Genomic DNA, 27,138 nt, shown 5'->3' with positions numbered 1-27,138 from the left:
ATTTAAATTTCATAGCCATAATTATAGTTTTAAGAAGCTGTGGGACAATAACTTTGTTCATAAGACATTGCCTCATCCATGAAATGAATGGGAATTTTGTAGTTAAGAAAACAGTAGGCCAGGTGCAGTGCCTCAGACCTATCATCCCACCACTTTGAGAAGCCCAGGCAAGCAGATCACTTGAGATGAGGACTTGAGACAAGCCTGGCCAATACGGTGAAACCTTGTCTCAACTAAAAATACAAAAATTAGCTGGGCATGGTGGCAGGCTCCTGTAATCCCAGCTACTCAAGAGGCTAAGGAAGGAGAATTGCTTAAATCTGTGAAGCAGAGGTTGCAGTGAGCCATGATCGCACTACTGCATTCCAGCCTGCACAAGAGTGAGCCTCTGCCTCAAAAAAAAAAACAAAAAAAACAACTATTAGATTAAGTTTTATGTTTTGTGACTGGAAATACAGTTTGTCTAGGCTTTTCTTTTCTGAGGAGCAAAATTACAGAGAAGGGATTTGTTATTAAATATATATACAATTACAAAGTATCATATTTAGAGATAAATCACAATCTAAAAGAGGCCATCTTTGACAAATGGCAACACTCAACATCAAGGGGGTTTCTGCTAAACCCAAATTGCCTCCATTTCTCATTTATTCACATGAAAAATTTCTCTCTCATGATAATCACAGCAGAAAGTCATTCAGTCTAAAACCACCACAATGCTGCATTGTGGTTCATCAAAAACATGGTTAGCAAATGTCAGCTTTACACTTAAGAAAACTCAGTCAATTTCAAATTATTGAGATAAAACTTACACTGTGCTTGATTCTTCTTATCGCTTATAATTTTAGTCTGTGCAAATTCTGATGATTTTAAATATGTTCATTTAGTTGCTGGGTTGAGATTTAGCTTTAACCAGTAAGGATCATCTAATCTTTAAAGTTACTGACACAAAGAGTAAACCGGGTCACTTGTAGAACTGGCACTTGCAACTGATAGGGTTTTCAAACTAGAGGCATGCAGCTCTTATAAATACTAAAAGAATAATTTTTGCCTGGTCTCAAACATGCTTTATTTGTTGTAAATTCCACTGATGTAATGAGTTAATGGAATTTTCTCTAGGGATACAATTTCATTAAGCTTTAGTTATAAAACCTACAGTATGCTGTTCTATTTTAAAACAACTTACTGTGTTTAAGAAATCATGTTACAATATAAATTGGCAAAAAAAAAAAAAACAAAAAAACCTGAAAGACCTAGTAAAGCAGTATCACAGTTGGATAAAGGGGTTTAACGGCATGTATGCATTAACCATCAAAAGAAGGGGTCAAACTAATCCTTTCCTTTAATACAAACTTGAACACTGAATGCCTCATTTAAAGTGGTGGGTAGGGAAAGAGTTTAGAAAAGTCCAAGTAATAAAACGTATTCAATTACTTGGGAAAGTTAAAAAGCTAATGCAACAATGTTACATCCAGATAAAAAACACTATTCAAAAGCAATTCAAATACCGAAAAGGATTTCAAATTGAATATTTTATTAACATGGTAGTTGTCTTTGTAACATGTGCACACACACACGCACACTCAGAATGATCTGCCTGGGGGAAAAAATACTAAATATGCCTAAGGGGAAAATGAAAAATAAAAAAATTCTTGTAGGTTTTCATTATTGTAGGCAATTATGTCCACATCACTTACAAAGCTATTGCCAAATCTGACCAAGGAAGCAGAGTTTGAAGGGAGGGGGCTAGGGGCGAGAATCTTGGGAAAAATTCAATAGTGGCATAGCAGAGCTCTCAATATGAGAAAGCTGATATAATGTGGACTTTTGCTGTGAATTTTCTCTTTGCAAAATATGGGGAGAGGTTTATCAATGGGCAGAAAATAAGAGAAGGCGGTGTGAAGTAGGCTTTTGTAGTCAATCTTCCTCACAGTATTGTGCAGGATCACCAAGAAAATGCTTAGTCTTTCTCTGGAACCAGTTTCAGAACTTTTCCAATTGCAATTGTCTTACCTAGAAATGAAATTTAAAAAAAAAATCTTTCAATAGTGCATAGCAAGTCTATGTAAGATATTAAAGCTTATTATTTTAAATCACAAAAATATTTTTTACAATGTAAATTACTAATTAACTAGCCTTACTGCCAAATCCAAGATACTTCTATTTAGGTAGTCTTAATAAGTGGGTCTTAGCCAGGTGCAGTGGCTGACACCTGTAATCCCAGCACTTTGGGAGGTTGAGGTGGGCAGATCATCTGAGGTTGGGAGTACAAGACCAGCCTGACCAACATGGAGAAACCCCTGCCTCTACTAAAAATACAAAATTAGCCGGGTGTGGTGGCACATGCAGTGAACCAAGATTATACCATTGCACTCCAGCCTGGGCAATAAGAATGAAACTATGTCTCAAAAAAAAAAAAAAAAAACCTGGGTCTTATTTGAGGGAGCTGGTAAAGAGATAGTTCCCTATATCAAAAACATATCTTTCCCCACCCCTGACCCCGAGATGTAATCTTGCTTTGTAACCCAGCAGAAGTGCAATGTCGTGGTCTCAACTCACTGCAACCTCAGCCTCCTGGGTTCAAGCAATTCTCCTGCCTCAGCCTCCAAGTAGCTGGGATTACAGGCACCTAGCACCACACCCAGCTAATTTTTCTATTTTTAGTATAGATGGGGTTTCACCATGTTGGCCAGGCTGGTCTGGAACTCCTGACCTCAAGTGACCTGCCTGCCTTGGCCTCCCGAAGTGTTGGTATTACGGCATAAGCCACTGCACATGGCCCTCTTTTTTTTAATTTTTATTTTTAAGAAGACAGAGACTCACTCTGTAACCTAGGCTGAAGTGCAGTGGTGCAATTTTGGCTGACTGCAACCTCCTCCTTCCATGTTCAAGTGATTCTCCTGCCTCAGCCTCCCTAGTAGCTGCGATTACAGGTGCCTACCACCACACTCGGCTAATTTTTGTATTTTTAGTAGAGGTGGGGTTTCAACATGTTGGCCAGGCTGGTCTTGAACTCTTGGCCTCAGGTGATCCACCCACCTCGGCCTCTTGAAAGTGCTAGACCTGAGCCACCATGCCAGGCCAAAAACCTCTTTGGATTAAAAAAAAAAAAAAAAAGGGATTATCTGTATTTTTGGAATATCCACACAATGGAATTCTTTAGTGATAAAGGAATAAGTAACATGCCACATGGTTGAACCTCAAAAACATACTAAGTAAAATAAACTAGACATGAAAGACCACACATTTACAATTCTATTTATAGAGTATCTATAGAAGACAAACTGAAAAGTGGTGGTCTAGGGCTGGAGGTGAGAATAAGAGGTGGTTATCAACCGGTATAAGGTTTCTTTTTAGGTGTTCCAAATGTTCTAACATTAGTATATAGTGATAGTTGTACAATTCTCTAAACATACTAAAATTCATTGAATTGCATATTTAAAACAGGTCAATTTCATATTGTGGAAATTATATCTCAGCTGCTAAAAAAAAAAAAAAAAAAATCCCAAAACCTATCCTTAAGTAACTGAAAAGATACAGTAATTGCCACTGACTACAATACAGTGAAAACATCCTTCTGGTAGTACTCATGTGGACTGAAAGGGATACAAAATCCATTGGGTCTTGTGGAAAACCTAAAACCCAAGAAAACATTAATTCTAGGGTTAAGAATTCCTGCTACATTAATTGCTTTCTTCTGTCTTCCTGATTTTATCAGGTTCTGAATGGTGAACTAAAACTATCATTTTGTTTTGTTAATAGGATAAATCCAATAACCAATTTTATTATCAACAAGAAGAGTTCTGGAACTTTAAAGTAAAATAAACACTGTCTTTATACAATTTTCTCCAATATAAGGTTCAAGAACTGTATTAATCATGAAGGCTTAGCACAGTTCCAGACACTTTGTAGATAAACAGTAATTTTTGCTAAATGGAAGGAACATGTGAAATGACTATTCTGTATTTCAATGGAACTGTAAAGTTTTATGTAAATTTTTCTATAGTCTTAAAATGGTTTGAAATACTAACAACCCATAGGGAAATGTTTCATAACAACCATTTTGTTTTTATGCCACAGAATTTCATGACCCCAAGATGGGAATATTAGTTGTTCTCCGTCACTCAGAAGTAGGCAAAAATGGATGCACACAAAAGGTCACAAACATCAGACCTCTGAAAAATTAGGTGTTAAAAAAATCAATTTCTAGATCCCTTTTAATCTCTAGATATGTTACGAAGGATTCATCATAGAAATGTCTTACTTAGTAAACAAAATAGCCCTCCAAATCCACTACTCAGAAACCATCAAAATTAAGATTCTTCATGTAGAGCATTACTGGATTTGGCATTACTAGATTTGGCTAAGAGACATAGTCAATTCTGTTCATTCCTTCAACTCGTAAGACACTCATACAAATACAGAATGTGAATCCAAGTTTCCTATGAACCTGTTGCAGTGTGTACCGTACTGAAATGATGAAGATGACCAAAGCTAGGTATTCTGGATATACTACTAGATGTCAGTTTAAAAGCTCTTACCCTCATCTCTTAAGGTAAAACGACCCATCTGAGGGAAGTCTTTAAAGGTCTCAAGGCAGATGGTTCCTGCTGTCCTCAAGCGAGCAATGCATACTTGATCTTGTTTCACAAAACGGGGTCGGGTCTTACTTTTTTCTCCTGATTTTTTGTCTACCAAGCAGATTAAGGCCTAAACAAGAAAAGGGTATGAGAAAATTAGAATAATGCCAAATAAAAGGATCTTTAAGGACAGGTATAGATATAAAAGTATATCACTGTTGCTGATTAGAATCATCAAGATAAAACAGTAATAAAACCGAAATAAACCAATCAACTTAAAACAAACTCACTGTTATTTCGACTTCCTCAATACAGGTATGAATATGCAGCACCGCATTATAGCCTGGGCAGATGATGGATTTGTGCTCTATAATTACTATCTGTGAAACAAACACACACACACACACATTCTTATCTTTATCCTTAGGGTAAAAAAAAGAATTCATTGTTCTCAAGTGCCATATAGTGTCTCAAGAATTAGTGTTAACATGTCAGTTGAAGACCAACTTAAAATGATTTTTTGTTAGAGGTGATAGGTTTGTCTTACTAATTTTGTTCACAGGATGAGTCAGGCTGTCTGACCTCAAAGCATGAATTTCAATATCCTATACCCTATTTATCTTCTTGGCAAGTGCCTGGTCAACTTTAAAAACACAGCAGGCTGGCCAGCCACAGTGGCTCATACCTGTAATCTCAGCACTTTGGGGGACCAAGGCAGGGGGCCGGAAAATCACCTGAGGCCAGGAGTTCAAGACCAGCCTAGCCAACATGGTGAAAACCCCATCTCTACTAAAAATACAAAACAATCAGCCAGGCGTGGTGGGTGCCTGTAATCCCAGCTACTCAGGAGGCAGAGGCAGAGAATTGCTTGAATCCCAGAGGTGGAGGTTGCAGGTGAGCTGAGATCATGCCACTGAACAGAGGGAGACCCCATTCCAAAACAAAACAAAAGATAAGCAGGCCGACTTACTTCTCTCTGGGAAGCCTTTCCTTATATTCCCCAAGGAATTAAGCTAATCATCACTGCTCAGAAGGTATCTAGATGTAAACTTATCACATTTGTCAATATCTAAGTTCCAGTAAACAACCTTAAATCTGGCATCAAAATCAATTTGATTAGTTGTCATACCTTATAACAGAAACTAAAAAATTCTATTAACCACGCCATTCATTTACTCCGTCATTCTCCCAAGGGGGTTAGGTTAATAGCAGGGAAACCTGTGTGATTTCTTGTCTGTAAAGCTATGTGCTCTGAATGAGCACATAAACCATTACTTCCACAGTAACTGTGGTCTGGTCAAAGTAAATAATATTCTAAAATGTATCAAAAGATCAAACATAAAAAGGAACTTACCCAAAGAATACTCCTTATCCAGTAAGCACTTGTATCAGCTTGAAGGCCTTGTCTGTATAAGGTATCTATCATGTATGAGGTACCTATTTCCATTCCTTCTACACACTTAAGCTGGGTTTACTGGCATTTTACCAATAATCACCACAAAAGGCACTGACATACTAATTTCATTTAGACATTAAAACCCACTATGACAACAATAATTTGTTTACCTGGGCATCGAATGTGCGTCCAGAATGACAAAGATTATTAGGATCACAAAGTATAAATCCTGGAAGAATCTCCTCTTCTTCAATTCCTTTCAGTCTGATTTTGAGGTTTTCACCTGGGGCTACAGTATCAGTTTCTACATCATCAGAAAGTATTCCAAGAACTTCCACATTGTGCTTTAAAAGAAACCAAGATTGGAGGTTTTCTGACACATTTCACTGCATTACAGAACATAAAGTGATCTGAATGTCTGCTCAATGAAGAGTTACAAGTCATATTTTTCTGTGGTTGTTGATTAGGCAAAATATTTTTTTGACTGTAAACTCTTATTATATCTGTATGACATAAAATCTTAGCCTAGATATGATCAGTGAAAATCATATCCTAGAAGTAGAACTGCCAAGTAAAGTATTAACGTGTTTGCTGTTAAAAGAAAGTCATTAAGAGGGGGAAGAAAAAAAATATTAACATGTCACCTTTTAAATATCACATTCTAATCATTTCCAAATAGAACACTGTACACTACCATTTACCTTTTTCATTTTTCAAAACCAAAAACAATTTAATATTTGGATTTCAGCTTTATGAATATAATTTTTATTATGGAATTCAATGAAGGATTTAATAGACCTGTTTTCCATTACCTATCAATCTCCAAATATCAGAATTGTACACTACTTAAATGTTATCAGGAAAATTTGTGCTAAAAAAAGTTAATGAACTAAAGCTTTAAAAGTGTATCAGCTATTTAATGAACACATGATTTCCTTTTCATGTGATGAAGTGCTCTGCAATTAGATAGTGATGATGGCTACACAGCACTTTTTTTTTTGAGACAGAGTTTTGCTCTTGTTGCACAGGCTGGAGTGCAGAGGCGTGATCTCAGCTCACTGCAACCTCTGCCTCCTGGGTTCAAGTGATTCTCCTGCCTCAGCCTCCCAAGTAGCCTCCCAAGATTACAGGTGTCCGCCACCATGCCTGGCTACTTTTTGTATTTTGAGTAGAGACAAGGTTTCACCATGTTAGCCAGGCTGTCTTGAACTCCTAACCTCATGTGTTCCACCGGCCTTGGCCTCCCAAAGTGGTGGGATTACAGGTGTGAACCACTGCATCCAGCCTGCATAGCACTATTAATGCAGTAAATGTCACTGATGGTAAATTTCATGTGTATCCCCTCTCATGTCACTTGTTCTTTTCCTTCACCTTACTGCCAGAGGCAGCACAGGAAGTACTGAGGAGCAATGCTGGCATTAGAACTTTAGGCTTCCATAAACTTCTTTATTTTTGTATTAAAAAACTTTTTTTTCTTTAGAGACAGGGTCTTGCTGTGTCACTCAGGCTACAGTGGTGTGATCATAGCTCACTGCAGCCTCAAAACTCGGGCTCAAGCAATCCTCATGCCTCAACCTTCCAAACAGCTGGGCTAAAGGCATGTGCCACCACATCCAACTCAATGGATTATTTTATTATAAACAAGAGGTTAGGCTGGTACGGTGGCTCATGCCTGTAAACTGAGCACTTTGAGAGGCTGAGGCGGGTGAACCACCAGGTCAGGAGTTTGAGACCAGCCTGGCCAACGTGATGAAACCTGTCTCTACTCAAAATACAAATATTAGCTGGGTGTGGTGACGCATGCCTGTTGTCCCAGCTACCCCGGAGGCAGAGAGGTCACAGTGAGCTGACATGGTGAGACTGTCTCAGAAAAAAAAAAAAAAGAACTCAACATGACAATTATTTTCATTCAAATGTTAGCCTTCAAGTTGCAAAGATAATAGGAAAACGTAGGCTTTAAAATAGAAACATTTTAGAAGATACTATTTACTCTAATCTCCAATGCACAAGGCATCAAAAAGCCAGATAATACAATTTGTAAGGTGCCAATTATGTCTAAATATTACATTTGACAATGGATTCTTTTTCTAATTTACTCTGTCTGGGGTTAGCATAGTAAATAAATTCTTACTTAAATCAACAAAATCTGTCTGCAGGAACTGCTGATTCAAGTCTGAGGTCCTGCATAAACAACGTCTTTGGAGCTGTTAGAGAAGCCCTGCCTCCGAGTTTCTTAGGAACAGGGTACTGCAAATATCAGCAATTGAGCAGTCAAAAATAACATAGTGGAGGCCAGGCGTGGTGGCTCACACTTGTAATCCTAGCACTTTGGGAGGCCAAGATGGGAGAATTGCTTGAGGCCAGGAGTTAGAGACTCATTTGGTTAACAAAGTGAGACCCCCATCTCAATTTTTATTAAAAAAAAAAAAAAAAAAAATAGCCAGGCAGAGCGGTACATGCCTATAGTTCCAGCTACTTGGCAGGATCACTTGAAGTTCGAGGCTGTGAAAAGCTATGATTCTGCCACTGCACTCTGGCCTGGGTGATAGAACAAGACCCTATCTCTTAAAAAAAAAAAAATCAGTAAATAGACGGGAAACAGCATAACTTATTCTTACCTTGTTTGGCATCATCACAAGCTGCTGACCTTTACAAATAGATCCTGATTCCAGCTTTCCCAGGACCACAGTGCCCATATCCTGATGAAATGTAAAATAAAACCAAATTTCAGACTTACAGGTGCTGTATAACAGCTCAACAGCCCAAGATGAAATTCTACACTGTTTATTCGTAAGGGAAAATCATTTGCTTAAGGAGAAGGCTTAGGTTCATCTTAAATACAGTAAAAATACTCTGTAACAATTTGTGTCATAAGCATATGTATATCATATTAATAATTCAGTATGCCCACAATTTAAAAACAAAGTATAATGCATGGTAACAAAGTATGGTAAAGAAAACAGCAAAGAATTTTATGTTGGAAGATCGGAACTGTTTGCACACATTTACAGTCTCCTGATCTCTTGGACTGTTTCCTCACACATAAAATTGGAAAAAATACTTGCTAAAGAAATTTAGAATGAAGCTAATGAAAGAATGATGTATTTGAGAAGGACGAAAATATTACATAAATTGATACTGCAAAACTTAAAATATATTCAAGTTGGAAATCCAGTTAAAAACAAAGAAGTTAGTTTATGTTTGTTTGTTTCTTTTGAGATGGAGTGTCTCTCTGTCACCCAGGTTGGAGTGCACGGACACAGTCTTGGCTCACTATAACCTCTCCCTCCCAGGTTCAAGCGATTCTTCTACCTCAGCCTCCCAAGTAGCTGGGACTACAGGGGTGTACCACCACACCTGGCTACTCTTTGTATTTTTAGTAGAGATGGGGTTTCACCAAGTTGATAAGGCTGGTCTTGAACTCCTGACCTCATGATCCACCAGCCTCAGCCTCCCAAAGTGCTGAGATTACATGCATGAGCCAGCACCTGGTCAGAAGTTTATTTTTTTAAGACAAACATCCAGTGCTGGTGAGGCTGTGATAAAATTAACATTCATGCTAAGTTAGCACATTATTTTTGTGATGCTAATCACAATATCCATCAATTTTAATGAGAAAATCCTTTGATCCAGCAGTTACATCTATGGTTTACCATTGAGATATGATCCCTGGCTCATCGGGAAACAGCTAAAATAAACTAAACTTGTTGAATAAATTATTGTCTATCTTTACCACTTATATGTAGCCATTAAGAAAAAGATATCAATGCTATGTTGTTAATGAAGTTTTCAGGTCAGGCGTGGTAACTCATGCCTGTAATCCCAGCACTTTGGAAGGCAGAGGTGGGCAGATCACCTGAGGTCAGGGGTTCGAGACCAGCCTGGCCAACATAGTGAAACCCTGTCTAGACTAAAAATACAGGGAAAAAAAAAAAAAATTAGCCAGATGCGGTGGCACATTCCTGCAGTCCCAACTACTTGGGAAGCTGAGGCTGAAGAATTGCTTGAACCTGGGAGGCGAAGGTTGCAGTGAGCCAAGACTGTGCCTCTGCACTCCAGCCTGGGTAACAGAGCAAGACTCCATCTCAAAAAATAATGAAATAAAGTTTTCATAATTAGAAACATATACACAACAATAATTTCACCTCCCAGGAAACCCAATTTCTTTAATAATATTTTGGGTACCTTGGGGAGAGATAGCATGGGGAGAAATGCCAGATATAGGTGATAGGAGGCAGGCAGCAAGTCACACTGCCATGTGTGTGCCTATGCAACAAACTTGCATGTTCTTCACATGTATCCCAAAACCTAAAATGCAATAAAAAAAAAAAAAGGCTTGCTGGCAAGGTTGGCCCTTGGCTGGCTTCTGGGAAGTTGGATTTTGGGGGTGTTTATACTACCCTAACTGATAAGAGTGGCTCACTGTGCCTAAACTGTGCAAACATTGTGGTTTAGGCTGAATGTCTGCTTTCCTTCTGAGAGTCTGGAATCTTGGTACATGCTAGGCAGAGGTGCTTAAGTGACCAGCCCCCCAATATAGACCTTTCACAGTGAGTCTCTAATGAATTTCCCTGGCAGAAAACACTTCACACATGTCACAATCCCATGCTGGAAGAAAGTACATCCTGTGACTCTACTGGGAGGACTCTGGAAAATCTGCACCTGATTTCCTCTGGACTTTTCCCTTTGATGATTTTTCTTTGTACCCCTTTGCTGTAATAAATCATAGCCGTGGGTATGATTAAAATAATAATAATAATAATATTTTGGGTACCTTGTACTTATCCACAATTGGCAGCCTGATTGGTCCATCAACTGATCTACTGAAGTTTGGCAAATTATCCAGATACGGAATAAACGGTAATCCACTGAGAATATAACAACAATATCCATTAAACAAAAGTCAACATAAATATCAAAATGTAAAGTTACATAGTCATAACTTTAAACAGGTTATAACAATATTTTCATTCTACTCATGTATTCTTTCTATTCAACCAATTTCTTATCCATTTCATCTTACTTATTCCACAGAAAACTAAAATTACAAAACTGCTCAGTATAAGGCTTCCTCATAAACTTATTAAAATTTAGGAAAACATTCCACAGCAAATAGCCCACATGTAATAAATTGACTATACTCTATTTAATTTTTATGCACTTTGCCAGCTATGCAACCAAGATTCCATAAAATAATTTCCCCTTTAAACATATAGTATTGGCTGGGTGCAGTGGCTCACGCCTGTAATCCCACTACTTTGGGAGGCCAAAAGGCCAGGTGCATCTCTTGAGTCCAGGAGTTCAAGACCAGCCTAGGCAACATGGTGAAACCCCATCTCTACTAAAAATATAAAAATCAGCCAGGTGTGGTGGCATGCACCTGTACTCCCTGCAACTTGGGAGGCTAAGGTAGGAGGATCTCTTGAACCCAGGAGGCAGAGGTTGCAGTGAACCGAGATCATGCTACTGCACTCAAGCCTGGGCAACAGAGTCAAAGCCTGTTTCAAAAAAAAACAAAAAAACCCAAAGAGTCCAGCAATAAACTGTTAGATTTATGATTGTCTGATTTTCAATGAGGGTGCCAATTCAATTCAATGGTAAAAGAATAGTCTTTTCAACAAATTGTGCTTAAGCAATATGCAAAAACAAAATGAACCTAGACATAGACTTTACAAAAATTAAATCAAAATACACACCTTAATGTAAAAAGCTTCAAAAATAAAACCTTTTGTGCTTCAAAGGACACCATCAAGAAGTGAAATATGGCAACCCATAAAGTGGGAGAAAATAACTCCTATAATCATACTCTTCCTGATAAGGGACTTGTAGTCAGTATTAAAAAGAACTCTTATGGCTCAATAACAAAATGATAACCCAGTTTAAAAATGGGCAAAGATCTTGGTTTTTTCTTTTTCCTTTCTTTTATTTTTTTAACTTCCTGTCGATTTGTAAGATCTTGGTATTTTTAAAGCTAAGGTTACAGTTAATAAATATATTTTTTAATACATCTTTTTTATTTAAAAAATTTATTTTTTTTTTTAGAGACAGGGTTTCACCATATTGATCAGGGTGGTCTTGATCTCTTGACCTGGTGATCCACCCGCCTAAGCCTCCCAAAGTGCTGGGATTACAGGTGTGAGCCACTGGGTCCGGCTATAGTTTCTTAAATTACTTATAAAGACATATGCTCAATAACCTATGTTAACATGTTATTCAGCATATGTCTTTATAAGTAATTTAAGTAATAACATCCTTTTATAAAAAAGGGAAAAAAAGGTTACTCACATGTACCAAGGACAGAAATCTGACTGCTCTTTGAGATTTGCTCCGGTAAGTCCTGAGCAGGGCATGAAGTGAATGTCCTTTTTGGGATTGAAGCCAACTTTTTTCAAAAATGGCACTAGTTTCTCTTTACATTCTTCATATCTATGAATATTTATAAATAATTCAATTATAATGTAAACAAAGAATTCTAGTTTCCTAAGTAAACAGATTAAGGTTTAGAAAAACCCTAGAGAAAAAGGGGTACAATAACAAAACCATCCTAATTCCACTAACATAAAATAACAGACATCTATGCTCACCTCTCATTGCTCCAATTTACCGTTGGATCATCCATCTTATTAATTAGCACAATTAAGTGTTTTACACCTGCTGTCTTTGCCAACATTGCATGTTCTCTTGTCTGTCCTCCTTTTTCAAATCCAGTTTCAAACTCTCCCTTCCTGGCTGAGATTACCTAATGGCAAGAAAGGAAATAATTTACTCCTACACCTTCAGGCATACCCTTATGGCAGGAAAATATCTTTCCTTTCACTTACATCACAAGTTTTTTTTGTTTGCAAGAACATAGAAGCAAATTAGTTATGACGTACCTGCTTTTGAATGTCACAAATCAAACAATGTCTAGATGCTTCCAATCCCCGACATTCCCAAAATCTAGTATACCTGCATATTTTAAAATTCCAACATTTGCTTTCTAGCCATTGTAACTACAAAGGAAAAAAATTTGTGATCTAGTGCCAGTACATTGTGAAAATCAGAGAGTGACTGATGACCTTATGAAACAGATGGTTTCCTATTCATTTTTTACACATGGTGCCTAACAGTGGGCTTGGCATTTAATGGACACTAAGTTCTGACATGGTAATAGATAAGAACAAAGGAGAGAAAAGGTGAAACATATTTTCCGAAGTAAATCAAATTCTGAAGATTTCTGGAACGGATTAGTATGATGAAAACTGTGACCGTGTACATAAATTTACTTCACTGCAACCTGAATTTCAGCTTTTAGAAGATAAAATTTTAAAAAGATAAATTCAAATTTAAAGATATAAGCAGGGCTGCTAACAAATATACAGATGGATTAGAAATGTCTTTCTTACCAGCACAGCCAAATCAGCTTGAGAGGCACCACCAATCATATTTGGGACAAAACTCTTGTGGCCAGGGGCATCTAGAATTGTGAAATGCTTCTTTTCGGTTTCAAAATAGGCACGACCCACTTCTACTGTTTTACCCTTGTCTCGTTCTTCTTGATTTGTGTCTAAGGCCCAAGACAAGTACCTGAAATAATTTCAAAAATAAGAATAATATTCCAAAGAACATCAGAGTTTTTAGGATATTCTTCATCATTAAAGATATAATTGATGACATCCAGCTTTATGTCCACGACACAACATCTAAATCATGAACCGGATTGGTGAAATGAAAATTGAAAGAACAGGGCTGGGTGTGGTGGCTCATGCCTGTAATCCCAGCACGTTGGGAGGCAGAGGCAGACAGATCACCTGAAGTCAGGAGTTCGAGACAAGCCTGGCTACCATGGCGAAACCCCGTCTCTATTGAAAATACAAAAATTATCTGGGCATAGGGTGCACGCCTGTAGTCACAGCTACTTGGGAAGCTGAGGCAGAAGAATCATGTGAACCTGGGAGGTAAAGGTTGCAGTTTAGCCGAGATCATGCCACTGCACTCCAACCTGGGTGACAGAGCAAGAATTTCTCAGAAAAAAAAAAAAAAAATTGAAAGAATAAAACGGGTATTACTTTGATTCAAACCCTTAGAACTTTTAAACAGTCAATTATACAGTCTAGAACATTATTTATAAGTTCAACATACACAGAAAGATTAAATACTGATGCCATTGTAACTACAAAGGAAAAAAATCTGTGATCTAGTGCCAGTACACTGTGAAAATCACAGAATGACTGAAGACCTTATGAAACATGGTTTCCTATTCATTTTTTACACATGGTGCCTAACACTGTGTGTTAAGTGATAATGAACTCCCTTATTACTTCATTTTTATAATGGTTGTCTTGAGACAGAGTCTTGCTCTGTCACCCGGGCAGAAATATAGTGGTATGATCTTGGCTAACTGCAACCTCTGCCTCCTGGGTTCAAGTGATTCTCCTGCCTCAGCCTCCTGAGTAGCTTCAGTATTACAGGTGCCCACCACCACGTCTGGCTAATTTTTGTAGTTTTAGTAAAGACAGGGTTTCACCACGTTGGCCAGGGTGGTCTCAAACACCTGACCTCAGGTGATCTGCCTGCCTCAGCCTCCCAACGTGCTAGGATTACAGGCGTGAATTATCGCATCTGGCCCAATACAACTTTTTAATAAAAAATGGCTGTCCTCAGTTATTTTTCAAAAGTCAAAGCCACTAATCCACCATGTGGGAGTAATGGATACCTGCTAAGCATTGCTTCAGTACTACAATGCCAAGCAAAAATTTATATAAATTCAAACCATCCATAATCGTAGGCATTAATTTAGATTACCTCATCATCTGTATTTTATAGCATGAACTCAATTTTTATAATAACAAAATTGACTAGGATTTTCCCCTTATTAAAAAAGTTGACTCTCTCACCATTCAAAAGCAACCACTGTCAACAATTCCATTCCATTCTGTTTCCAGCCTTTATTTACATATGGTCATATCTTAAGAACAGTGATATTTTCTGCTTTTCCAACTGCCACCACAATGCAAGTTCTATTCATGGTTACTATAATTGTGTAAATGTCAGTTTTTAGTGGTTGCAGAATGACCCAGTTAAATGTATGGTTTATAATACTGTTAAGTCTATTACCAGATGTATGGATCATTTCCAAATTTCTCTGTGTAAGGTATTAAGTCATTAGGAACTGATCTACTGTGTATTATGAAGAGAGGGGAAATTTCCTTTGTTATACCATTTTAGACTTCAACAATTTATATTTTAATAGGCTACAGAAGCACTAAGTAGGCATCGTTTCCTTAAAAGTAATTTATTAGTGTCATCAAAGTGTACTATACCAAGTTTCTCTGTTTTTCTCTTTAGCTTCTCTTTCATACTTTTCAAGTGTCCTTTTGTCAACCATTCCAGTCAAATACCTGAAAACATTTAAAGAATAAAATAAGTAAACAATTAGAAATTACTCAGCGGAATGAGAAAAATGTTAAAATCGTTGAGGGGACAGCATCTTGCTCTGTTGCCCAGGCTGGAACGCAGTGGTGTGATAGCTCACTGCAACCTCTGCCTCCTGGGTTCAAGCAGTTCTCCTGTCTCAGCCTCCCAAGTAGCTGGGATTAACCATACCTGGCTAATTTTTTATATTTTTAGAAGACAGGGTTTCACCATGTTGGCCAGGATGGTCTCCAACTCCTGACCTCAAATGATCTGCCTGCCTCTGCCTCCAAAGTGCTGGGATTACAGGTATGAGAGCCACCACACCTGGCCAGAGAATAAAGTAAAGGTACCACTGGTGGATGCTAAAATTATGGAAAGTTTAAGTGAAAAAAAAAAGGGTATTTACGGTCTGAAATTATCAGATAAAGTGTACAGGTGTGGTGGCTCATGCCCATAATCCCAGCACTGTGGGAGGATCCCTTGCAGCCTCCCACCTAGTGCAACACAGTGAGACCACCTCTACAAAAATATTAAAAAATTAGCCAGGTGTGGTGATGCATGCCTGTAGTCCTAGCTACTCAGGAGGCTGAGGTTTACAGTAAGCTATGATTCCACCATGCACTCTAGCTTGTGTTTAAGAGCAAAACCCTGTCTCTTTTTAAAAAAAAAAAAAAAAAAAGCAGGCCAGGTATGGTGGCTCATGCTTGTAATCTCAGCGCTTTGGGAAGCTGAGCGGGGAGGACTGCCTGAGTGCAAGAGGTGGAGGCTGCAGTGAGCCATGATTACACAATTGCTCTCCAGCCTCGACAAAAGAGACCCTTTCTCAAAAATAAATAACTAAATTAATAAAATAAAGGTAAAAACAGCCGTATACTGGACAATCTTGACAGATCACACCTTAACCAAGTAATCATGACTAATTTCACCAGTAATAAGGAAGTTTTGATGAATAAAAATGGTTATAAGATGTTAACATCAGGGCAGGATGAATGAAGGGAACTTCCTGTACTGTTTTACAACCATTCCATAAATCTAAAATTATTTCAGAATAAGGAAATTTTGTTTTTTTTTTAGGTAAATATAAGATGGGCATGGTGGTGCATGCGTGTATTCCTATTACTTGGGAGGCTGAGGTAGGAGGATTGGTTGAGCACTGGAGTTTTAAGCTATAGTGTGCTACGATCCTCCTATAAATAGCCACTGCCCACCAGCCTGGGCAACACAGCAAGACCCTGTTTCTTAAAATAAATATAGTTTTATTTTTATATTTTATAGAAATAAGGGTCTCACTATGTTGTCCAGGCTGTTCTCGAAGCCCAGACTCAAGGCTTCCGCCTTGGCAGTGGTATGAGCCACCATGCCCAGCCAAGTAAATTTAAAAATAAAATTAGGCCAGGTGCAGTGGCTCACACCTGTAACCCCAACACTTTGGGAGGCTGAGGCAAGTGGATCATGAGATCAGAAGATGAAGACCATCCTAGCTAATACAGTGAAACCCCCAACCCGTCTGTACTTAAAATACAAAACGTGGCTGGGCGTGGTGGCTCATGCCTATAATCCCAGCACTTTGGGAGGCGGAGGCAGGTAGATCATGAGGTCAAGAGATCGAGACCATCCTGGTCAACAAGGTGAAACCCCGTCTCTACTAAAAATACAAAAATTAGCTGGGCATGGTGGTGCACGCCTGTAGTCCCAGCTACTCGGGAGGCTGAGGCAGGAGAATTGCTTGAACCCAGAAGGCAAAGGTTGCAGTGAGCCGAGATCGCGCCACTGCACTCCAGTCTGGGTAACAACAGCGAAACTCCGCCTCAAAAAAAAAAAAAAAAAAGTTAGTCGGGCCTAGTGACAGGCACCTGTAAATCCAACTACTCGGGAAGCTAAGGCAGCAGAATCATTTGAACCAGGGAGGCAGCAGTTTTAGTGAGCTGAGATCACGCCACTGCACTCCAGCCTGGGTGACAGAGCAAAACTCCATCTCACACACAAAAAAATAGGAGTAAATGTAAATACAGGTACCAGAGAAAAGAAAAAAAATTGCAACAATGTTGTCTAGGCAATGAAGTCTTATTAATATTACTTGTCAAAATGAGATCATAGTTTTAAAATAGTTCTTTAGTAATGCATACTTCCCTTGACTCAATCCAAATCAAAGCCCTCCTTTCCCTATAGCTTTCATCTGTGTTTTTCATGTAAACATCCATAGTGCATTGCACCTAAGCATTTGCATGTGGAAACCCTGTGTGATGCCACCAAAAATTACAGCCCATCACCAAAAAATATACACTGTCCTGAATTATAACATCTAATGGCTTTGACACTTCAATCACAGAGCCCTGGTGAAGGACCTTTGTTTAACAGCCTGTCTTAGCATGTCTGTTGTGGAAATGTTCAGAAGTAACTGGAAATATTACCAATGATGATTAGTCAGGTGTGGTTAATCACACCTGTATCCCAGCACTTTGGGAGGCAGTGGTGGGCAGATCACTTGACCCAAGAAGTCAAGACCAGCTTAGGCAACCTGACAAAACCTTACCTCTATAAAAAGTAAAAAAATTAATCAATTAACCAGGCCTGATTGCATGTACCTGTAATCCCACCTACTTGGGAGGCTGAAGTGGAAGGATTGCTTGGGCCCAGGAAGTCAAGGCTGCAGTCAAAATCATGCCACTGCACTCCAGCCTTGGTGACAGAATGAAACCCTATATACCGCCCCCCCAAAAAAAATTATTTAGGCAAGATGATGGCATGCCCTGTAGGCCCTATGATTACACAGTTTGAAGAAATGGGTCTAATTTAGAGAAGCAATTAAAAATTCAGGATTCTTTAATTATCAAAATTTGTTAATACTAAAATGCTTTACTAGAGGCCAGCCACGGTAATTTCATACCTAGAAAATTTATATATGATCAAAAAATTATCTTAGCATGTTAACTGGTCTATATGTCTTTCATTAAATCCATGAATATTTAAGGAGCTGATGAACGAGGAAAAAACATTTCCCCCATTCACCAGATTCAAGAGATGGCTTTTGTTATTCCCATGTATGTTATATTCAAAGCAGACTAAGATTTCCCATAATCTAGGGTTCCAAGGGTTCTATGTTCATTTTTTATTTTTTAAAAATGTAAAAAGCTTTCAGAAACACATTTAACAGTAGTAATAATCACATTACAAAAACTATTTTTTTTTTTTAATTAAAGTAGAGACAGTCTCACTGTGTTGCTCAGGATGGTCTCAAACTTAAACCTCAAATCAAGTGATCCTCCCACCTTAGCCTCAAAATGCTGGCATTATAGGTGTGTTCCACCCCACCAGGCCAAAAATCACTTCTTAACATCAGTATTACCTACCAGTAATTTTATTATTAATTTTTCTTGGGGGGACCCTTTTTATCTCCTTTGTGTGACTGTATGACTATTTATAATGCCTAAAATTCAATCACACTAACTCTGTTATTTAACAAAAAATACAGACTTACATTATTTGTCCTCCAATAGTTGACTTGCCAGCATCTAAAAGTAGGATAAACATGCAAACCAGAGGTTAAAAACAAAAACCAATGGCTACATATGCAAACAACAGTGACCTTTAACATAATTCAATTTTCCAAATGAATTTGGGGCATAAATCCTAGTTACCCTTCTCCTTTTGAAAATGAGGCTCAAGGATGGACACAGTGGCTCACGCCTGTAATCCCAGCACTTTGGTAGGCTAAGTGAGGTGGGCAGATCACCTGAGGTCAGGAGTTCGAGACTAGCCTGACCAACATGGTGAAACCCCCCATCTCTAGTAAAAAATACAAAAATTAGCTGGGTGTGATGGTGGGCGCCTATAATCCCAGCTACTTGGAAAGCTGAGGCAGGAAAATTGCACGAACCCAGGGAGGTTGCAGTGAGCTGAGATCACACCATTACACTCAGCCTGGGCCACAAGAGAGAAAAGAAAGAAAAAAGAAAATGAGGCTCAATAATGACTTAGAAATACTTACTGATAAAGGAAATAATTTTTTAACAGATTACCCTGAAAGCACAGGGTCAACAGAATATAAATTCCCCAAGAGGAGTTTCAGAGAGCAAAAGCAGCTGAAGAGCTGTGAACTACATTTAGGAGCTTTTCTTTTCACTTACGGCAAATAGGGTATGTGCTCCTTTACAGTTTTTTTCTATCTTTTTTTTTTTTCCTCACAATGGAGTCTTGCTCTGTTGCCCAGAGCTGGAGTGCAGTGGTGCTATCTCAGCTCACTACAACCTTCGCCTCCCGGGTTCAAGCAGTTCTCCTGCCTCACGCTCCTGAGTAGCTGGGATTACAGGCGTACGCCACCATGTCCAGCTAATCTTTGTATTTTTAGTAGAGATGAGGTTTCACCATGTAGGCCAGGCTGATCTCAAACTCCTGACCTTGTGATCTGCCCGCTTGGGCCTCCCAAAGTGCTGGGAGGTATGAGCCACTGCGCCCTGCCATGCCTTTACATTTTCAAATTTGTTCTTTTGTTTTTCACTAAACCAGCAACCTGGCAAGCATCCAGAAATTAAACTATTGATTTTCTGCTTCACACAAAATTAAGCTATCTAGTAAGATCAATCCCATTAAAATTAACCAGTTAACTGAGGTTCATATAAAAAAAGGGGCACATTTTCTAAGATATTAATGGATATCATACTATGCTGAACCACCATCAATGGTCAATAGTCTAAGTATATGTCACATACAACCTACTGAAAGTTTTCTTCCTGCACCTATGCCATTACATTTTCTTGAAGTTGATGCCTAAACTTCAAGAAAAACTACTTGCAAGTTTTTGCCAGCTAAAAAAAATCCAACAAGTTAAAAATCAAGACATTTTCAATTAATTCACTTCAGTTTCACTAAACACCAAAAAAAAATCCAACAAGTTAAAAATCAAGACATTTTCAATTAATTCACTTCAGTTTCACTAAACACCTTCAAGTAGCTAAAAAGGATGTTCTACGTTTGATGTATCAGTAACTTTATTTGCCTTGAGTGCAACTCACCTACATGCCCAATGAATACTACATTTACATGCTCTTTCTTAGGAGCACCAGGCGGTGCAACCACAGATTTCGGTTTTGGGATTTCCTCTTCCTCCTCCATCATTTCATGGGTACTTTCCTCTGGCGGCCTTCCATCTCCCAAGGAACCACTCCCCGGCTCTGCTTCACTTATTTCTTCTTTGTGCTCCCATGATTCTTCTGGGGACATTTCTGTCTCTCCATTTTCTACTGAAGGAAGACATTTTAACTTAGTATTCTGAAAAAGACTTACAATCTATACTTTAAAATACACAAGCTTTAAAACAACAAATGAACTTTGCATATATAGTTTCATTTTCTAATGCCTAGTGACACAAAAGCAGGAAAACCTCTGGCATCAACTTTAATCACCCTGGGAACATAAAACCCTTAACAATAAAGTTATAAAAAGGAAGAAAATTTTTCACCAAGAAAACGGAATGTGTATGGCTAACGCCCTTTTCGGCCTTAGCCCACCTGCACCCAGGTGAAATTAAAAAAAGAAAAACAGAATGTGTACAGGTATTTAAATTGACTTTAGCATTCCTCCACTCAGTTGTATTTGGAATCACTAAGTTTATCAAGGCAGTGCTAGTGCCTAGTTTGTTCTGCTCTCTAAATACTAACAGCAAAGACTTAATGTGTCTTAAATGTAGTCATTACGATAATGATAACACTTACATTTGCACCTTAAATCTTGAGAGTGAAAGAGTTTCATATTACTGTATTAATATGGACAGAAATTTTCTTACCAACGGGTTCTGAAAGTTCCATGCTAACTGCTGAATTTGAACCTAGACAAGAGATTGAGATATAATATATATTTACAAAACAGTATCTAGCTTTACACACCATAGACAACCTAATGTTTTCTTAAGTAGACTTTCACAGAGTACATTATTACCTTCACACAATGACTGCTCCTCTTGAGAGGATTCCACAGGTGCTGTTTAACAGAAATAAGTTCTATTAAAAATTGACATTTATCCATCCATTTCACTTATCTTTTAATATGTAGTAAAAATAGAAGTTCAATAACAACAGAAGCCTCAATCAGTAACCCAGATCAATGGCAGCTAACTCAGGCCTTCGAATTAGAAGTTTCTGCTTAACCTGTTTTTCAAAATTCTACCAATTACAACCAATTTTGAAACATTTTCAGTAGTTTCAATGTATTCATAAAAGCATGCTTGTTCTTTTGATTTGCTTTATAAACCTTTTCTTCCCAGATACTGTCAAAGTAATAATCTGCAGCTCAGCACAGATCAAATTAGAGATGTGCTCAACAAATACAAATCTACGTCTTGATTCTCTCTTGGAAATCTAGCCCAAGAAGGCTGTGGTTATCCCCCTTTTTGTTTTGAGACTGAGTTTTGCTCTTGTTGCACACGCTGGAGTGCAATCGTGTAATCTCAGCTCACTGCAACCTCCACCTCCCAGATTCAAGTGATTCTCCTGTCTCAGCCTCCCAAGTAGCTGGGATTAGAGGTGCATGCCACCAAGCCCGGCTAATTTTATATTTTTAGTAGAGACAGGGTTTCTCTGTGTTGGTCAGGCTGGTCTCAACTCCCAACCTCAAGTGATCCACCCACCTCGGCCTCCCCAAGTGCCAGGATTACAGGTGTGAGCCACCATGCCTGGCCTGTGATTAGCCCTTTTTAGTATTCCATACTCATGTTATCAAAATCCCTGAATAAATAAAATACCAATAAGATAAGTGACATTTGTACAAAGCCCTAAAATACATATAAGCCCTTAAAACAGCTGCAGAAAAGGTGATTCCAATGATGCCAATTTTTTCCTCCACTAGAACTCTAAGACCAAGCAACAATCCAGTTACCAGTTGCAACACTGCAAATTTATTTATGACATTACTGGAAGAGATTTAGGAGATATACATACTAATAGCCAAATATCTAAGTCTGCTTTTTGTATTTTAGTTTGTCAGATATAGACAAACCTAAATTATACTCCAATATGAATGTGCCCCTGCTTTAAAGAATCTCCACGACAGAAAAAGACACCAAAGAATTAAATCACACAAATCAGGCACAGCAAGTATGAAAAAATAATGAATGTGTAACCTGCAAAATCATTGCCTGGAAAGGATCAACACTTGTAAGAGTCAAGAGAAAGGGTTTTGGGCCCAACCTTCAATAGCATCAAATATAAAGTAAAGTCATTTCCTGCCCCGATAGGTAAAGGACAACCAAGTTGCTTTTTTTTAAGTGACAGGCTCAGACTGCCACTCAGGAAGATCTTTTTCATGCAGCTTAAACTACATGAACTAGAGTGGGAAAAGCCCTACAGGCAAGAAGACCTGCATCACCACTGCAAGAAAGCATGCCATGGAGACAACTGAGCAATTCAGCTGGGAGGGCAGGAGGGCTACACCTGACAGGAGTTGGGAGAAAGGGAGAGCAGAAGGTCTAAGATGACCCCAAGCTGTGGGATGAGCAGCATATTCACAAATGGGGAAACTCATTTGAACCTGGTTTGGAAGGGGAGAGAAAATGTACTTCAGATACAATACAGATTAACCTTTCTTTTTTTGCTTTTCTATTCTGAAAAAAAGTTTAAGGGTAAGGTAAGGAAAACTTACTGTTTTCAGAGAAAGCCAGGCAGTACTGAGAGTTCATAGGCCATCCTAGGAAGGATGTGACAGGATGGGGTACTCTCGGAGCCTGGAACTGAGCTGACTCCTAGGTTTAACTCCTGGCTTACCACAAGCTGCGAATATACTTATTCCGTTGAAATTGTGGGCATGATAAACCATCGAACTGAGAGGATTGTTGAGGAGTTTATGGGAGGAAGTGAGAGAATAATTTGTTTAGGGTCAATTAAAGAACTCCTGGCATGTAGTAGATATTCAACAAATGTCAGTGTCCACCTAGTATATAACTACTCCAACTCAATCCTACCAATATGTACTGAGTATTAGCCAGACAAGGTGGTTCATGCCTGTAATCCCAGCACTTTTTCTGGGAGGCCGACGGGGGGTGCAGATCATTTGAGTTTGGGAGTTCAAGACCAGCCAGGCCAACATGGTGAAATTCCATCTCTACTAAAAATATAAAAAAAATTAACCAGGCATGGCATATACCTGTAATCTCAGCTATTGGGGAGGCCGAGGCAGGAGAATTGCTTGAACCTGGGAGGCACAGGTTACAGTGAGCCAAGATCGCATCACTGTACTCCAGCTTGGGTAACAAAAGTAAAACTCCATCTCAAAAAATAATAATAATAATTAATATAAATAGGTATTGAGTATCTATTATTGGCCAGACAAGGATAAAAAGCACTCACAAATCCATATTGCGTTGGGGATAGGGCTGTAGGTGGTACCAATTTGCTCTAATTTTTATTGAGCCCTATATGCCAATTACTAGCTCATCCCCAGCAAAAGCCCTATGAAACAGACTGTGCAATCACTGCCATCTAACATACAGGCACATCAGAATCAACTGCAGGCATTTCAAAGTTATGCAAGTGCCATCTCCCCCTTCCTAAGATAGGCCCTGCTGAAAATCAGTGTACAAGTAATAAGCTATAATGGACATACAGTTATGATGTACCGTGTACCTTCATACAAGAATATGATTGGTATGGTAGGCTTCCCCAACACTCTCAAGTGTATCCCTAACTCTGACAGCTTTTCAAAACAAAACAGTACTTACACCAGACCACTTAGTTCCTAGCACCAACTATTAGATTTACAATACAGATGGCTCCTGAACTTACAATGGATTGTAAGTTGAAAATGGGTTGGGCATGGCAGCTCATGCCTGTAGTCCCAACCCTCTGGTTGTCCAGGTGGGAGGATGGCAGGAGTTTAAGACCAGCCTGGGCAACATGGCAAAACCCCATCTGTATAAAAAAATTAAAAAAAAATTGCCGGAGTGGTGGCATGTGCCGTAGTCCCAGCTGCAAAGTGGGCTGAGCCAGGGAGGTCAAGGCTGCAATGAGTCGTGATTGCACCTCTGCACTCCAGCCTGGGCGAGAGAGTGACACCCTGTCTGAAAAGTAAAAATAAAACCGATACATATATTTCCACCCTGTCTTCACACACACAGTAAACTCTTACTTTTCTTTCTACTCTGGTCTAATTCATGATGCATATGACATCCAGATTTTACTGGCTACTAATGAACATGGGCTTAGAATTTTCCTTGGTTGAACTGTTCATGGCTAGGAAATAGATGATTAGGATGTAATTTCTCACATCCTGCACTGTTCACAGCTGCTAGTAAAAGAAGTTAGAATCCCTCCCAAGGAATGAAATTATGGTTTCAAATTTTCCAATGTTATCTCTATGTTTAGAAACACACCTTTATTAACTATTTTAAAAAGTGAAAAGGCTGTCAGAGCATACCACTGAGTACAACTGCCATTTGCCAAATTAAAAGGAAAAACTAAGATTGAGACCAGCTTGGGCAACATGGAGAATCCCCATCTCTATAAAAAACACAAAAATTAGGCTGGGGATATAGCTCACGCTTGTAATCCCAGCTACTCAGGAGGCTGAGGCAGGAGAACTGCTTAAGACCAGGTAGCAGAGGTCGCAGTGAGCCAAGATTGCATCACTGCATTCCAGGCTGGGTGACAGAGTGAGACCCTGTCTCAAAAAAAAAAAAAGAGAGAGAGACGAAAAAACTAGGCTGAGCACGGTGGCTCATGCCTGTGATCCCAGCATTTTGGGAGGCCGAGGCAGGTGGATCACAGGTTGGGGGTTTGAGACCAGCCTGACCAACAGGATAAAACCCCATCTCTACTAAAAATAAAAAAATTAGCCAGGTGTGGTGGCATGTGCCTGTAATCCCAGCTACTCTGGAGGCTAAGGCAGGAGAATTGCTTGAACCTGGGAGGCAGAGGTTGCAGCGAGCTGAGATCGCACAATTGCACTCCAGCCGAGAAACAAGAGCAAAACTCCATCTCAAAAAAGAGGAAAAACTAACAGTATAATTTATAATAAAGGAAGTTTAATGAATTGGCTGTGATACTTAGTACACTACCACTAATTTTAAAACATGAAGTGAAAAGACTTTACCAGAAGACAGCCAACCAACAGTACTGCCTGTGACACAAATGATAACTGGATTTTTTCTTTTTGAGATGGAGTTTCCCTCTTGTTGCCCAAGCTGGAGTGCAATGGCAAGATCTCAGCTCACTGCAACCTCCAACTCCCGGGTTCAAGCAGTTCTCCTGCCTCAGCCTCCCAAGTAGCTGGGACAACAGGCATGTCCCACCATGCCTGGCTAATTTTTTTAATTTTCAGTAGAGATGGGATTTCACCATGTTGGTCAGGATGGTCTCAAACTCCTCACCTCATGTGATTCGCCCTTCTTGGCTCCCAAAGTGCTGGGATGACAGGGATAAGCCACCACACCTGGCCTGATAAACTGGATATTAAAATTGATACTTAAAAATTTGATTATGGTGAAACAACACAAAGGCCACATATTCTGTGATTCCATTGATATGAAATATTCAGAAGAGGTAAATCTACAGAGACAGAAAAGACTGGTGGCTTCCAAAAGCTGAGAGAGTGGGCAGGAACTGCAAAATCAATATGGGTTTCTTTTTGGCGTGATTAACATGTTTTGGAGGCCAAGTGTAGTCACTCACATCTATAATCCCAGCACTTTGGCAGGCTGAGGTGGGTGGATTGCTTAAGCCCAGGAGTTGGAGACCAGTCTGGGGAACACACTGTAATCCTGTCTCTGTAAAAAATTTAAGGTCAGGCATGGTGGTGGCTCATGACTAATCCCAGCACTTTGGGAAGCTGAGGCAGGCAAATCACATGAGGTCGAGTTTGAGACCAGCCTGGTCAACATGGTGAAACCCTATCTCTACTAAAAAAAAAAATACAAAAATTAGCCAGGCATGGTGATGGGTGCCTGTAATCCTAGCTATTCAGGAGGTTGAGGCAGGAGAACCACTTGAACCCGGGAGGTGGAGGTTGCAGTGAGCCGAAATGACACCACCGCACTCTAACCTGGGCAACAGAGCAAGACTGTCTCAAAAAAAAAATTAAAAATTAGCTTGGTGTGGTGGCACGTGTCTGTAGTGCCAGGTACTTGGGAGGCTGAGGTGGAAGGATCACTTGAACCCGGAGGTGGAGGTTGCAGTGAACCAAGATCGCACCACTGCACTCAACCTGAATGAGGCCCTGTCTCAAAGAAAAAAAAAAAAGGAAATGTTTTAGAGCTAGATGGAAGTGCTGATTGTACAACACAATGTGAATATACTAAATGCCACTAAAATGTTCACTTTAAAATGGTTAGTTTTATGTTTTTGTTTTTTGAAACACAGTCTTGCTCTGTCACCCAGACTGTAGTGCAGTGGCACCATCTCAGCTCACTGCAACCTCCGCCTGCCAGGTTCAAGCAATTCCCCTGCCTCAGCCTCCAGAGTAGCTGGGACTACAGGTACATGCCACCACGATTGGCTAATTTTTTGTATTTAAGTAGAGACAGAGTTTCACCATGTTGGCAAGGATGATCTGGATCTCCCGGCCTCGTCATCTTCCCACCTTAGTCTCCCAAAGTGCTGGGATTAGTCATGACCCACTGCGCCTGGCCAGTTTATGTTATGTGGATTTTGCTTCAATTTTTTAAAAAGGTATACAATTTTTTTTAAAAGCTTTGATCATGGACCAAAGGACTTGAATATGGAAAATCCTACTTGGCCAGTACATCGACACAGCATATGTCAGTCAAGGCCACAGTTATCATGGCAG

At 39.2% G+C, this 27,138-nt stretch overlaps 2 protein-coding genes across 6 annotated transcripts in view; one reads left to right on the top strand and one right to left on the bottom strand.

Annotated features, from left to right (window-relative positions):
* The window catches only part of TNFRSF17 (TNF receptor superfamily member 17), a 135,662-nt gene that overhangs the window by 13,331 nt on the left and 95,193 nt on the right, over positions 1 to 27,138 (top strand). For 2 of the 4 annotated variants that reach the window (XR_013524659.1, XM_078344737.1), the window contains exon 2: positions 1 to 27,138. This exon is cut by the window's left edge and continues 5,650 nt beyond it. Coding sequence is in view for 2 of the 4 variants with exons in the window: in XM_078344737.1 (XP_078200863.1) it covers positions 26,986 to 27,138 (153 nt within the window). In the remaining 2 variants the exon portion in view is untranslated. The other 2 variants (XR_013524661.1, XM_035267005.3) reach the window with 1 other exon arrangement.
* Positions 1 to 27,138, bottom strand: part of GSPT1 (G1 to S phase transition 1) — a 40,952-nt gene that overhangs the window by 2,941 nt on the left and 10,873 nt on the right. Inside the window, exons 2-15 of one of the 2 annotated variants that reach the window (XM_035267003.3) lie at positions 21,304 to 21,345; positions 21,152 to 21,193; positions 20,382 to 20,609; positions 18,848 to 18,881; positions 15,276 to 15,353; positions 13,359 to 13,539; positions 12,558 to 12,712; positions 12,259 to 12,399; positions 10,748 to 10,841; positions 8,592 to 8,672; positions 6,144 to 6,317; positions 4,868 to 4,957; positions 4,539 to 4,707; positions 1 to 2,010 (exon numbers count right to left, since the gene is read on the bottom strand). The exon at positions 1 to 2,010 is cut by the window's left edge and continues 2,941 nt beyond it. In XM_035267003.3, the coding sequence (XP_035122894.2) occupies positions 1,958 to 2,010; positions 4,539 to 4,707; positions 4,868 to 4,957; positions 6,144 to 6,317; positions 8,592 to 8,672; positions 10,748 to 10,841; positions 12,259 to 12,399; positions 12,558 to 12,712; positions 13,359 to 13,539; positions 15,276 to 15,353; positions 18,848 to 18,881; positions 20,382 to 20,609; positions 21,152 to 21,193; positions 21,304 to 21,345 (1,562 nt within the window). In that variant the 3' untranslated portion in view covers positions 1 to 1,957. The remainder of the gene's footprint in view (positions 2,011 to 4,538; positions 4,708 to 4,867; positions 4,958 to 6,143; positions 6,318 to 8,591; positions 8,673 to 10,747; positions 10,842 to 12,258; positions 12,400 to 12,557; positions 12,713 to 13,358; positions 13,540 to 15,275; positions 15,354 to 18,847; positions 18,882 to 20,381; positions 20,610 to 21,151; positions 21,194 to 21,303; positions 21,346 to 27,138) is intronic. The other variant, XM_035267004.3, reaches the window with a different exon arrangement.

This window comes from Callithrix jacchus, chromosome 12 (assembly GCF_049354715.1).
Source record: "Callithrix jacchus isolate 240 chromosome 12, calJac240_pri, whole genome shotgun sequence".
Taxonomy (NCBI): domain Eukaryota; kingdom Metazoa; phylum Chordata; class Mammalia; order Primates; family Cebidae; genus Callithrix; species Callithrix jacchus.
Note: the sequence above shows the minus strand (reverse complement) of the source record. Positions and strands in the feature narration are given on the sequence as shown.